Source organism: Syngnathoides biaculeatus, chromosome 3 (assembly GCF_019802595.1).
Source record: "Syngnathoides biaculeatus isolate LvHL_M chromosome 3, ASM1980259v1, whole genome shotgun sequence".
Taxonomy (NCBI): domain Eukaryota; kingdom Metazoa; phylum Chordata; class Actinopteri; order Syngnathiformes; family Syngnathidae; genus Syngnathoides; species Syngnathoides biaculeatus.
In genome coordinates, this window is record NC_084642.1 from 8,338,051 (window position 1) to 8,351,117 (window position 13,067).

The 13,067-nt window shown below is 43.6% G+C and overlaps 1 protein-coding gene across 1 annotated transcript in view; it reads right to left on the reverse strand.

Moving 5' to 3' along the window:
• mindy2 (MINDY lysine 48 deubiquitinase 2) overlaps positions 1-13,030 on the reverse strand; it is a 28,477-nt gene extending 15,447 nt beyond the window's left edge. The window contains exons 1-3 of the mRNA XM_061814076.1: positions 12,062-13,030; positions 11,097-11,154; positions 6,663-6,727 (exon numbers count right to left, since the gene is read on the reverse strand). Coding sequence (XP_061670060.1) covers positions 6,663-6,727; positions 11,097-11,154; positions 12,062-12,856 — 918 coding nt within the window. The 5' untranslated portion in view covers positions 12,857-13,030. The remainder of the gene's footprint in view (positions 1-6,662; positions 6,728-11,096; positions 11,155-12,061) is intronic.
• Between the last annotated feature and the right edge of the window lie 37 nt (positions 13,031-13,067).

Below are 13,067 nucleotides of genomic sequence, written 5' to 3' on the forward strand. Positions count from 1 at the left end.
GTAGTAACAATAACAATACTCACAGGCATATATTCTTTATCCTCTGCGGTTTACATTACTGCACCTTACTGAATCACTTCCAGGAGGTGTGAAACTTTACATGAATTATTATACTGCCGTCAGGTGCCCAAATCGTGCTCACTAGCAGGAGCTGCAACGGCAATATCACAGAACAAATTCAACTCTGATCATTTGTCCTCCGATGGTACATTTTGATCTGACCTACCCTCAATTACTAGAAACTCTAATAGTACAATGATGCGCACATTGGGATACGCCGCAGCCCTTCACATCCATGCATTGCGCTGTGCTTCGAGCAAGGACAAAGAATATTGCGTTAAATCGAGCTTACGATGGAACATTTTGCCTTGCGATTGCTTCGCTTAGCTCCGCTGAGATAAATACACATTACAACACCAGACTCTTTGCTTCCACGCCTCCTCTGAGTAAATATTTAACAACCGCCAAAGACCAGCGACTGCTATTTTAATCCTCATACATTTGTGTGACAAATTACGTACGAATGCGAATGTAAAAATAGAAATCTCGTGAACTCCTGGCGTAAACGGGTTCAATCCAACAGATGATGATAACAAATGTTTATGCAGATGCCCACAATTTATACATCAGTTGGTCCATTTCAAATTGACACTCAACAATACACTAAATGATTATTTTCATTGTGTTTATTAATCCTGATTTGTCATGTATCAATTTTTACACAAACAACACAAAATGGGAAAGGGACAATTTGATTTTAATGTCTTATTGGTTGACGTTACATGACCCCAAAGATTAGTAACTAGTATGAGTGAAAATGTATTCAGAACATGGACCATGACAACGATCTGTCAAATGTTCAATCCATAAAACATATTATAATGTGTCCAATTATGGATTACTGTATTTAGAACAGACGGGGATGGGGAAACAGACAGACGGGACAGCTCATTCACAAATCTCGACCGAACGGGTGGCAACAATGGCAAAGTGCTAGTATTACATGCAGAAACTTATCGGGGTGGGGTTATGCACTAGATCCTTTTTGGAATGGTGAACTATGATGCATCTCTGCTGCCCGGCATGGTGTGGCACAACGTGCTCCTAAATTGAAGGCGAGTAACTCCGTATTCGGACTTGCCTGTAGACTGTGAAAACTCTCAAGGAACCACCGTATAATTCATTTTTGATTGGTAATTGAGATGACCAGGAAGTGGCAATGATTAGTAAGGGGGAAGTTAGAAAGGCACTGAACAGGATGAAAAATGGAAAGACAGTTGGTCCTGATGACATATGGAAGCAATTTGGAGAGGTGGCTGTGGAGTTTTTGACCAATTTATTCAATAGAATACTAGCAGGAGAGAAGATGTCAGAATAATGGAGGAAAAGTGTACTAGTTCCCATTTTTAAGAACAAAGGGGATGTTCAGAGCTGCGGGAACTATAGAGGAATAAAGTTGATGAGCCGCACAATGAAGTTATGGGAAAGAGTAGTGGAGGCTAGACTCAGGACAGAAGTAAGTATCTGCGAGCAACAGTATGGTTTCATGCCTAGAAAGAGTACCACAGATGCATTATTTGCTTTGAGGGTGCTAGTGTAAAAGTACAGAGAACGTCAGAAGGAGCTACGTTGTGTCTTTGTGGATCTCGAGAAAGCCTATGACAGAGTACCAAGAGAGGGACTGTGGCACTGCATGCGCAAGTCCAGTGTGGTGGAGAAATATGTTAGAATAGTACAGGACATGCATGAGGGTAGCAAAACAGCGGTGAGATGTGCTGTAGGTGTCTCTGAAGAATTTAAGGTGGAGGTGGGACTGCATCAGGGTTCCATGCTGAGCCCCTTCCTGTTTGCGGTAGTAATGGATGGGCTGACAGATGAGGTTAGACTGGAATCCCCTTGGACCATGATATGCAGTGAAAGCAGGGAGCAGGTGGAGGAATAATGACAAAGATGGAGGCATGCACTGGAAACGAGACGAATGAAGATTAGCCGAAGTAAAACAGAATATATGTGCGTGAATGAGAAGGGCTGAGGGGGAAGCTGAAGCTCCAGGGAGAAGAGATGGCGAGGGTGGAGGATTCCAAATACTTAGGGTCAACAATCCAGAGCAATGGAGAGTGTGGTAAGGAAGAGAAGAAACGGGTCCAAGCGGGGTGGAACAGTTGGCGGAAGGTGTCTGTTGTTCTATGTGACAGAAGAGTCTCCGCTAGGATGAAGGGCAAAGTCTATGAAACGGTTTTGAGGCCGGCCATGATGTACGGATTAGAGACACTGGAGGCACTGAAGAGACAACAGGAAGCAGAACTGGAGGTAGGAGAAATGAAGACGTTGAGGTTCTCGTTCGGAGTGAGCAGGTTGGACAGAATTAGAAATGGGCTCATTAGAGGGACAGCCAAAATTGGATGTTTTGGAGACAAAAGGTTCGAGAGAGCAGACTTTGATGGTTTGGACATGTTCAGAGACAAGCGAGAGAGTGAGTATATTTGTAAAAGGGTCCAGAGGTTGGAGCTGCCAGGCAAAAGAGCAAGAGGAAGACCAAAGAAAATGTTGATGGATGTTGTGAGGGAAGACATGAGGGCAGTAGGTGTTACAAAAAGATGACACGCTGCAGCGACTCCTAATGGGACAAGCCGAAAGGAAAAGAAGAAAAATTGCAATTGAAAAGAAGAAGTTATTGTTCACAGACAAGACCCGGGCTTCCCGTACGTGCCGCCCACTGTCGTCTGCGGCAATACAAGTGGCGAACGGACACCCACATGCATTAGAGCTCCCGGGCCAGAGTCTCGGATTAGACTGCCATAATTACCGTGCAACGCAAAACTCGAACCCCTCCCTGAAGACGCTGCTGATTTATTTAAGAAATCGCATTTCAGCCCCGCTTAAATTTAGAAAGGTTGGTGCCTCTGTGCAACCGAGCATCAGCGACCGAGCGAGCGCGCGCGCTCCCGCGCTGCCAAAAATTTCTCCTCGCCTCTAAAACGTGGCTTCAAATCATCCACAGATGTGCTGCTGGAGCACGGACAGGCCGCAACGTAGGCAGGCCGCAGAGGAAGCGTGGAGCGCCATCGCCGCTCGCACAAAAACACACACAGCAAACCTCGGGAATAGCCCGAAGCTGAACCCAGCCGTGCGTCTCTAAGCGTTTAGCGCCATTTCAAACGACATCCCACAATCCTGACCCCGAGTCTCGCAAGACGCGTCTTATGTAATGCAGAGCGGCGAACGGCTCAGCTTCAACTCTGCGTTTAGGTCTGCTTTAAAGAGCATTGTCTACTCTCGACTGTTTCAGTATAAACATCCATTTCCTTTATGTTCATCACTATAACAAAGATGCCTTAAAGCGCCACTGACACCTAAAGCATGAAATTTAGTATGTTGTTAAAAAAAAAAAAAAAAAAAATCAGCCAGAATGAACTCATCTGTTTGTTCATATATATTGATTTTTTTTTCATCTCCCACCATGAAAAGTTTCTCGAGGATTTTGTGTTGAAGAAGAACCAGGAAGTGAGGTTTTTTGCAGAAGCAGAGTCGAGTGTCTATAGCTTTGTTGTACTGGGGAGAAATTACCTGGTTTTTCTTGGTGCTTTTTGTAATTCCCGCCATGAAAATCCTCTCGAGGGATTTGTTTTCGAGAAGAAGGAGGAAGTGACGTAAAGGACAGAAGCGCCTCCAAGTGGACTCGGTTGTTTCCGTTAGTTTTACCTCCGGGAAGGTAGCTCGTTGTTCCTTCGTGTTAGCCAAAATGCCGGCTCATTGTATTCCTAGATTTTGCTTGAACACTCGGGAGGACGGATTCACTCTTCACATGTTTCCAAAAGACCCGGTTTGTCGTGAAAAATGGATTGCACAGGTGCAAAGGACAAGAGCTTTGTAGGTTCTTGAATGAATCTTCCAAATGGGCGAATGTTATTTCCAGCCAATATTCCAGGAAGGCAGTGTAGTGTCTGTGTACTTGTGTACATGTCCGAAAGCAGGATTTTTAATAAAAAGCTCTGTCAAGATCCATCCTCGTCCTTATAGGAACATTCTAGAAATCCGCATCAGACGACGTAATGGAATCCTCTCATACTGCGTCAATGTGCGCGAGGCGCCATTAGCGGTGGCGCAGGCCGCCGTTTCCCCCGACCCAGCGGTGGGTGTGTTGGGCATCATAAAAATCGAAAAATCGCTTTCGTTTATCTGCCATTTGCATTCGGCACAGCGTGTTTTCAATGCGAGGGATCCAGTGTGATGTCTGAACATGACGTGACAGATAAAATGGCCGCCACTGGGATGTCGACTCATACTTTCACAACTTTGCGCTTCAATAAAACACTCCCAGCTCACTTTTTACGACTCGTATTATCATCAAAGTGATGAATATTATATGTAGTTTTGATAACAATCCCTATTTTCAAAAGTATATTTTGGTGTCAGTGGCACTTTAAGCATTCAACACGTTTGCGTTTATTTACATGATTGTCGGTCGGTGCAGTTCAGCAACCTTGATCACGGCCACTGATTGTCGAGGTGAGTGGCTGGAAACACTGCAACTCGGAGGGGGGGGAGGGGGTTGTACCATGCGTACAGGATTATAAATTGCGCTTGGCTTTGACAAAATGAGTAGTGAGTTTCACACATGAGTATTCTGAATTTACCCTGTTTGCAATAACCATTACTTGTTGCACCACAATGTGTTACTAGAATGTTTTACATGATGTTAATTAGTGAAACTTTACCCTCTTTTTTTCGCTAAATCATCTAACCTCTGCCTCTTGAGGTACGTAGTAGCTGTTTGCAATTATATATTAACTGAAAATTGTTCTTAATCCCCATCTGGCTATTTTGAATTCATATTTTGTTTTATTCGGCTTTATTCGGCTTGTCCCTTTCGGGGTCGCCACAGCGTGTCATCTCAGGTGAACGCACATGTATGTTTGGCACCATTTTTACGCCGGATGCCCTTCCTGACGCAACCCTTCGTAAATTGTCAAAATCGAAATGACCATTTACTCTAGTTGGTATTTTTGTTGTTTTGAAAGAAAGAAAAAAACTTTGAAAATTAGAATACAATGCGCTTCAAATACCATGACCGACATTAAACTCCCATTTACTGGGGGGGATACACGCAGTTATATGTAGCAATATCTCCAGATGACTACAGTTCAATTGAGATGGGGTGTCACTGTCTAAAGAAGATAAATTTAACTGCATGAGCCAAACTTGTCTTCAACTAAACCAAAAGAAAAAAAAACGAGACAATTGTTTTTGGCAATAAAGAAAAGAGAATTGCTGTTCGTAAACACCTGGACTCTATCTTTAAAAACCAAAGACCAAGTCCGAAACCTTGGTGTTCTGATAGATTCCGACTTGAACCTTCAACAGTCATTCAAATCAATTACTAAAACTGCCTTTTACCATCCGAAGAACATATCTAGAGTGAAGGAGAAGCTCATCTATGCTTTTATCTCAAGTCGACTTGACTATTGTCTTCTGAATGGGCTCCCCAAACAGAGCATTAAACAGCTGCAGCTCGGTTTCTGACCAGAACAAAGAGGTCAGAACATAGAACTCCAATTCTAAAATCTTTACGCTGGCTTCCAGCCAGCTTTAGAATAGATTTTAAAGTTCTGCTACAGGTCTATAAATCACTAAATGGATTAGGTCCTGAATACACGACAGAAATGCTGATGGAATATGCCGTTTTAATTGTACTTTCATTTTTTTTCTCTGCTTTAAAAGTTTAATTTCTTAGTTTTGAAATGCTCTTAATCGTGTAAAACACTTAGTTTTGCAGGTGAATCACACAACTGAATTCTGACTTGTACATTGAATAAAAATATACACAAACAATCACTTAAAAAGACACGCTATGTATATACGAGTGATGAATGGCAATATGAGAAATGAGAAAGCCAATGACAAAGTCCTTAGAAAGAGAATAATGCCCTGTTCAAGGGTCGCTAATGTAACAGTATGGTTGGTATTGTGCTTGCGTTATACTTGTATAAGTGTTTGTACAAGTTTATGAGTGTACTCATGTTGCTACACTACAAAAGACAACTAAAATATTCCAAACAAATCACACTGTGATGCAGTGCAGTTCTCCACTGTTACAATTTACAATCTCGAGTAGATTTGCTCAGCAACTTCAAGTCGGGCTCCATATGGGTGCATATTTATTTCCTGCGTTCAAGTATGACATTGAAAGAAGAGCACAAATTGTTTACTTTGGACCATCATGATGGAGAGCAGCTTAAAAGCAGTTTAAAAATACCTGGTTCTGTCATTTCTTCCACGAAGTAATACCAGTTCTTCAGCGAGCGTTGACATGTTGACTGTCGGTACGATGGCCACTAAACTCCGACCGCATTGCTCAATCTATTGATGCGCTCGTCCTTGGTGTCCCCGTTGAAGCCTGATCTCAGCCGATTTGGGGCTCGAGACGGGGTACACCGTGGACTGCTCAACAGTCACTAGCAGAGCAATCTTACATTCACACCTATGGGCAATTTTCTTCAAGGAATCTAACACGAAGGTTTTTGGAATGTGGGAGAATCAAATCCCAAACCTCAGAACTGTGAAGCAGACATGCTACCCCCCTATTCCACCATGCTGCCCGAGTATACAATTCATTAGTAATACTGTGCAGTGATGTAGTAGCTACTGTAGTTCGGACTTACCTGCTCATAGTTTAGCCGCTGGGCCTCGGAGATTTCTTTAGGCTTAGTTTCCAGGATGTAGTCTCCTGCGGGGCCACATAAAGTCTGTTCAGTATGGCTGGAGACCCTTTTTGGAACGATTCAACCTAAATATTCAGCAACTATTAAAAGAAAGTAACCCAATTCCATTGGCATCAATTAAATATTTAACCATCGTTCATGACTGATGTGCACTGCCAACAGAGAGGAGCTAGTTTACAAAAGCTTGGCCATTCTTTCCAATTTAGCAATTCGGTCGCTATATTAAGCAACTTTTGACTACTGTAAAAAAAAAAAAAAAGTGACAAACAGGTTTAATTCACACTAAATAACAACATGAGCGGAATCCTTTTCCCAATTGTCTTCCAAATGACAAGAAGGGAGGCTGGCGGAAGTCATCACAGAGTCAAATACCAAAGAGATGATCCTCAATTATGCGTACATTGCAAAACCAAGAAAGTTTGGCTGTATCTACGTGCTCTCAAGCAGCACATATTTTTTTGGGAGGTACAATTCACCACGAGAAAAGAGTGTGAACTGGACGGCGTGAGACAGTCAAGCACATACGTATTTATTTACCGTAATTTCCAGCCGATAAACCGCGACTTTTTTCACACGCTTTCAACCCTGCGGCGATGCGGCTAATTTGTGCAGCCGCAAGGGGGGCACTCGAGCGGAAAAGGTAAGATTGAGACTGGTGGGATATATGTGCCGAGGAAGTGACTTTTACCGGTATGTTTTTTTTTTAACTGACCCTGTTAGCGCTGCGCTAGCATTATCGCTGTGCTAGCGTGTTGCTTCTGTGTTACTGCCGTGTCTCAGTGATTTTTACCGGTATGTTTTTGGGGTTTTTTTTTTAACCGGCCTTGTTAGCACCGGGCTAGCATGTTTCTGCTGTGTTACTGCCGCGTCTCAGTGATTTAGGTATGTTTTTTTTTTTTTTTTTTAAACCAGCTCTGTTAGTAAAGTGCTACCGTGTTGCTACTATGTAGCTGCTGCGGCTGTTTTTTTTTTTTTTAACCGGTATGTTTTTTGCTACCGTGTTGTTGCTATGTTAAGATAAAATAAGGGATTAAAACTTTGAAACTCTTTCTGTGTACCGTCTTTCTTTGTAAATATCTTGTTTCAATGCGGGCACTTGCGGCTTTTACACGGGTGCGGCCTATGTATGTACATAATGGTATTTCCTTTACAAATGTACTGGATGAGGTTTATAATCCAGTGCGCTCTGTAGGACGGGGATTACGGTATACAGTATTGTCACGTACTGCACAGATTTACGGCCATAATTTGTTCTTGAAATTGACCGTAAAATACAATAACTATTGGCTACAGTTAATTGTCCGGAACCAGTCCAAGGATTCTACGAGGAGGCCTTCGCCGATGTCGGACTCCATCAACTGGGTCGACAGGATTCTGACGATAGCGCCAACGAAAAGAAGGTAACTGACTCTGTGCAATCAAAGTGACTTGTCTCTCCATTCGAAGGGTCAAGATTAAAGTTTAACTCATGTTAAGGTTAAGTGAAGGTTTCTAAACTCGTTTGATATAAAGAGAAAAAAATCGAACAAAAATGTAGAATGGAAATAAAACAAAAAACAAACCTAATGTTTTGAATAATGTCGTTGGTAAATGAAATTTTTGTGATAAAGAAAAAAAATAGTACATGCCAAAACAGTGTTGTCAGAGATCCAGAAATACTGCGCGCATGCAAGGATGTTAGATTTATGCGATACATCGGAATCATATTAGATTTTTTTTTTTTTTAATCAGCCTAAAAGCTAAGGAAGGTGGGAGTAATTGTTTTAGTCAGTTTGTTTTATTGGCGTGCCGGTCACCACACGGGTCCATTAAAAATAGATGATACGACAATAATAATCTTTTGTAAATTATTCTGGAGTGGGTTTTGACTCGCAAAACCTGATGGAAAGACACCACTTTAAAAGTAAATTAGGCCGTGCCGGTCGATAATTGTTGATATTTGAGACTTCTATTGATCTGACTGTAACAGCAGACACGACATTTTTCTCTAGCTTGGCTTGTGTTGGAAATACTTTTGTGTAGATTTTTTTTTTAAATTAAAATTAAAAAAATAAAGGTTGTCTTCTTCCAGTCAGCCATTTTGGAAATGATGTCCTCGTTGGATCCCAATTAGAAGCAGAGGTCACCCAAAGCAGGCTCTTTGATCCTGGACACCCACTTTTTGGACTGCGCTGTCACCCTTTGCAGTTTCCCGATACACATTTTACAAATTTTTTAAATGTTTAGTGACGCGCCCCCTTGCAAAGCAAGAAGTTCAATCAAGGCCCTCCACTTCTGATGGCCTTCCAAAAACGACATTTCCAAAATGCCTGACAGGAAGAGGACAAGGTTAAACTAAAATTTTAAACTACCAACCATTAATATTTTTGACACATTTTTAAATCACTTGTCAATTCAATTAAACTGGGCTCATCTCTTTGGTATTTATCATAATCACAAGCATGCATGCTTGCCCGATTGCAACGATATGCTGTGATGTAACGAGAATATTAAAAAAAAAAAAAAAAAAAAAACGGAACAGGGTGAACAGGTTTGAATTTAACAACAAATTTTATTTTTGTGCAATTTGGTTCTGAAATTGTACCAGAGCCAGTACCAGAAGCATATGATCCTGGAATAACAGACGTGTTGAGTGGGGATCCAAAAAAATTACTTTTTAAAATTTGTTTTTTTATGTCTTTGCATTTTTTTTGTGTCTGCATTTTATGCAACGATCATCACACAAAATTAAAACATCAAGACAATAATGCTCGTTTCCCCCAAATTATGCAAACCACCTGATTTTGAGCTGAGAGCTGCCTCTTCAGTGGCCATTTTTTTTAAAAAAGCAACCACTTTTTTAAAATAAGAAATAAATAATTTCTTTTGCAGAGCACTTAGTTTTTGTTGTGATGTTTTTCTTATATCACTACAAAATGTTAACTGTGGAGATGTTGAATTTTATACAGTACAGCACATTTATGACTATGTAATTCACTCTGAAAAGTGCTATTTAAATAAAACTTCCTTAAAATGTGACTTCTAATATTACCTGCGCAGACAAACGTTTTACGATGGAAAGTTCATCCCCCGTTCTAGTTTATGATTTTTCAAAAACTTTACAATGATTATCCAGCGTCATCGCTTGCACTGTCTGCACGCCATCGCCCGTCAAAACAGTACAACGTGCAGTTCCGGGGCAAAAACATCACATTATGAACCGCAAAGGCATCTGGACTTGACTCGTTTGTGAAAAACAAAACGCTGAAACGTCTTCGCTAAATAAGAAAAGTCCACTTGTCTCGATTGAACCTTTTAGGATTTTCAGGACTGAGCTTCCACACCCGCGTATGATCGAAAAAATACTTCTTTTCAACTCCAATCGTCAACATGAGGCAAAAGTTCCTCGTGGCTGAGTGCACCGGCTGCCGCCCCCCCCCCAGCTGACGGCACAAAGCACCACGAGCCGCCGAGCGACGCCCACCACCCTCTGATTCATCTGCTGCCCGTGTGTCAACGCACCAGGACAACAGATTGTGCTGGAATTAGAAAAATCGCAGCATTGTCGTACAAATTGTGCGCCACAACAGCCTCCTAAAACAACAGCAACCTAATACAGTGGACCGAACGCGCGATGAGTGAAAATCTCCAATATGGTGAGATCATATTTCAAAAAATAATTCAGGGTTTTATCGTCTTTCAAACATCTAAACTTGTTCAAACACTTTATAAAGTATTCCTTAACATTTGTTCTCACTCGCGCTGTCAAGAAATGTGAGACTACTGCCTTCACATTAGAGGCCCGGCGTGTTTGCTTCAAGCTGTTTGACACTGCACAAATAAAAAAAAATGGTTTTGAGCATTACACGATCTTTGTACAGTATATATATAAACAACAAAACACTCAACCAACCTATGTAATTATGACATAAAACCCTCCATCTTAATATTAAGATAAAATATGAATATCCGTTCTAGAAGGCGGTTCGAAAACCGGTTTGTTCGAAAACCGAATCAACCACCGCTCGAGTTATATTTCCAGGTTTTTCGGGGGTTCGTTCAAATTGGCAATAATGAGGCGCGTTGTGGGTGGGTCAACTGGTCGGGCTGCGCACGTTCTGTTATTTCCGGGTTTATTGGGGGCGTTCGAGTACTGATTTTTCATTGGAAAACTGAAGCAAAAAGATTTTTGAAATTTTCGTTTGAAAACCGATTTGTTCGAGAACGGGGACATTCGAGAACCGAGGCTGAGTACTGTACTATATACTGTAACTCAGAGCCCGATTATTCTGATGTGCTGCCCTGAAGTCACAAACCACACAACTCCATAGCGTGTTCGACATCAACGACTATGATCCAATATTCATATTTAAACACCGAGACAGTAACACTCACCAAGATACTCCATCAGTTGCTCGGCTGTAATGATCTCCATCATGGGAGGCATCTTAACCTGTGACACACATAGGGCAGCCATGTTTTGGATAGCACTAAACAGTTTTAACGTAACCAGTCATTCATTTTCCAAAGCGCTTATCCTCATTAGGTTTGTGGGTGAGCTGTGGAACTCATTATTTATTTACAAATAATCTCTTTGTTCATCCAGCCGTGTCAGTGACACAGAAAAAGGCAGAACAATTTAATGCTCTTCCAGTAGATGGCAGAAGGTACATTCATCCATCCATTTTCTTTGCCGCTTATCCTCACGAGTGTCACGGGGAGTGCTGGAGCCTATCCCAGCTGTCAACGACAAACAGCCGCACTCACAATCACACCTAGGGGCAATTTTGAGTGTCCAATTAATGTTGCATGTTTCTGGGGTGTGGGAGGAAACCGGAGAGCCCGGAGAAAACCCACACAGGCACGGGGAGAATGTGCAAACTCCACAGAGGCGGGGACGGGATCGAACCAGGGTCCTCAGAACTGTGCAGCCAACGCTTTACCGCCCAGAAGGTACGTATTTAACCTTTTTATGATTTGAAAAAGGACAAAATGAAAGATCCCAAGCGTCCTCAAAGATGACGGTGACTACGTCTGATATTCTTCCACCTTCGTTAATCCATCAATTTATATGCCCGCGTTCAGTCTCGCTTCGAAGAAATTTACCATAAATCGTCTTTTTGACTGACACTTGAAACATTCGAACGACAGTGTTAGAGAAGAAGACTAAAATCATCATGTGTTTTAATAAAGTATATTGTATTTTTTCCCCTCAATTAAACACTACACTTTTTGGCGGGGAAGGGGAGGGTTGATTCTGGGAGGCTGGAACGGATTAGTGGCGTTTCCATCCACGTCAATGGGGAAAGATGATTTGAGAAACGACGGGGGGGGGGGAGAAAAGCCTCGATTCTTTTTACCTTGCAGGCAAGCAGGAGCACGTTCATGATGGCCAGCAGCGGACAGGGGCCATTCTCGTTCTGGGTGATGATGGGCATGCTCTCCTCCCTCCACTTGATCCACTTGATGTGGTAGATGCACTGGCCCGCCGCTCGGTCCTTGGCGCACGTCGCCTTGGTGCCGTCCGGCCCGAGCTCGCCGTGCAGGGCCAGGGCCAGTCCTCGCTCCTCCAGGTCCGAGCTGGCGCAGGAGTTCAGCTTGGAGAAGGAGTCCTCTAGGGAGTCCGGGCTGCGGGAATCACACCCGCCGAGGCTGACGTCCGGCTCGGATAAGGCGTGCGGGGCGCTCAGGTCCTCCGGGGTCGCCCCGGCCGGGCACAGATGGGCGGGTTTGGCAGGTTTGCTCGGCTGGCTTTCCTTGTCGTCCGCACCTGCGCACGGAGCGTCGGCGTGGTTGTTGACTAACTTTGAGGCACCACCCTCCTTATCTGGATCCGACCCCATCCCGTTACTGAGCTGCCGCCGCTCCCCCGAGCGCGAGCCTCTCGACTCGGGGTCCTCACTCGCCTCCTCCGCGGCCGCTCGGACTTCCGGGACCTCGGCTAAATCGCACCTGACGACCGGGGTGCTCCTCGGTTCCTCCGCCGCGTTGTTCCTCCAGCTATCGTCACCCAGCGAAGTACTGAGGCGAGCCTCACTATTTGGCCGTTTCTCCGCCGTCTCTTTCCCGCCTTCCGCCGCCGGAGCGTCGCCGGCGTCCGCCCCGGTGCTGTCGCCGCCGACGGGGTCTCGATGCACGTCTGCATTTTTCTCCATTTCGAGCTAGCGACTGTCGACGGATTCTAGCTAAATTGCAACTGTAGATTCGGTCCAAAAGACGCCATGACAACTCGAGCGGTGACGTCATCAAAATGAGCTCGATTTCTGGCCGCGTGGGGGCGCTCGAGAGGAAGCAGCCGGGTGGTGATGCGTTTGCGAACCTTCGTATATTTGACCGTCTTTCTCCTTTCAACAGATAATCGCCGTA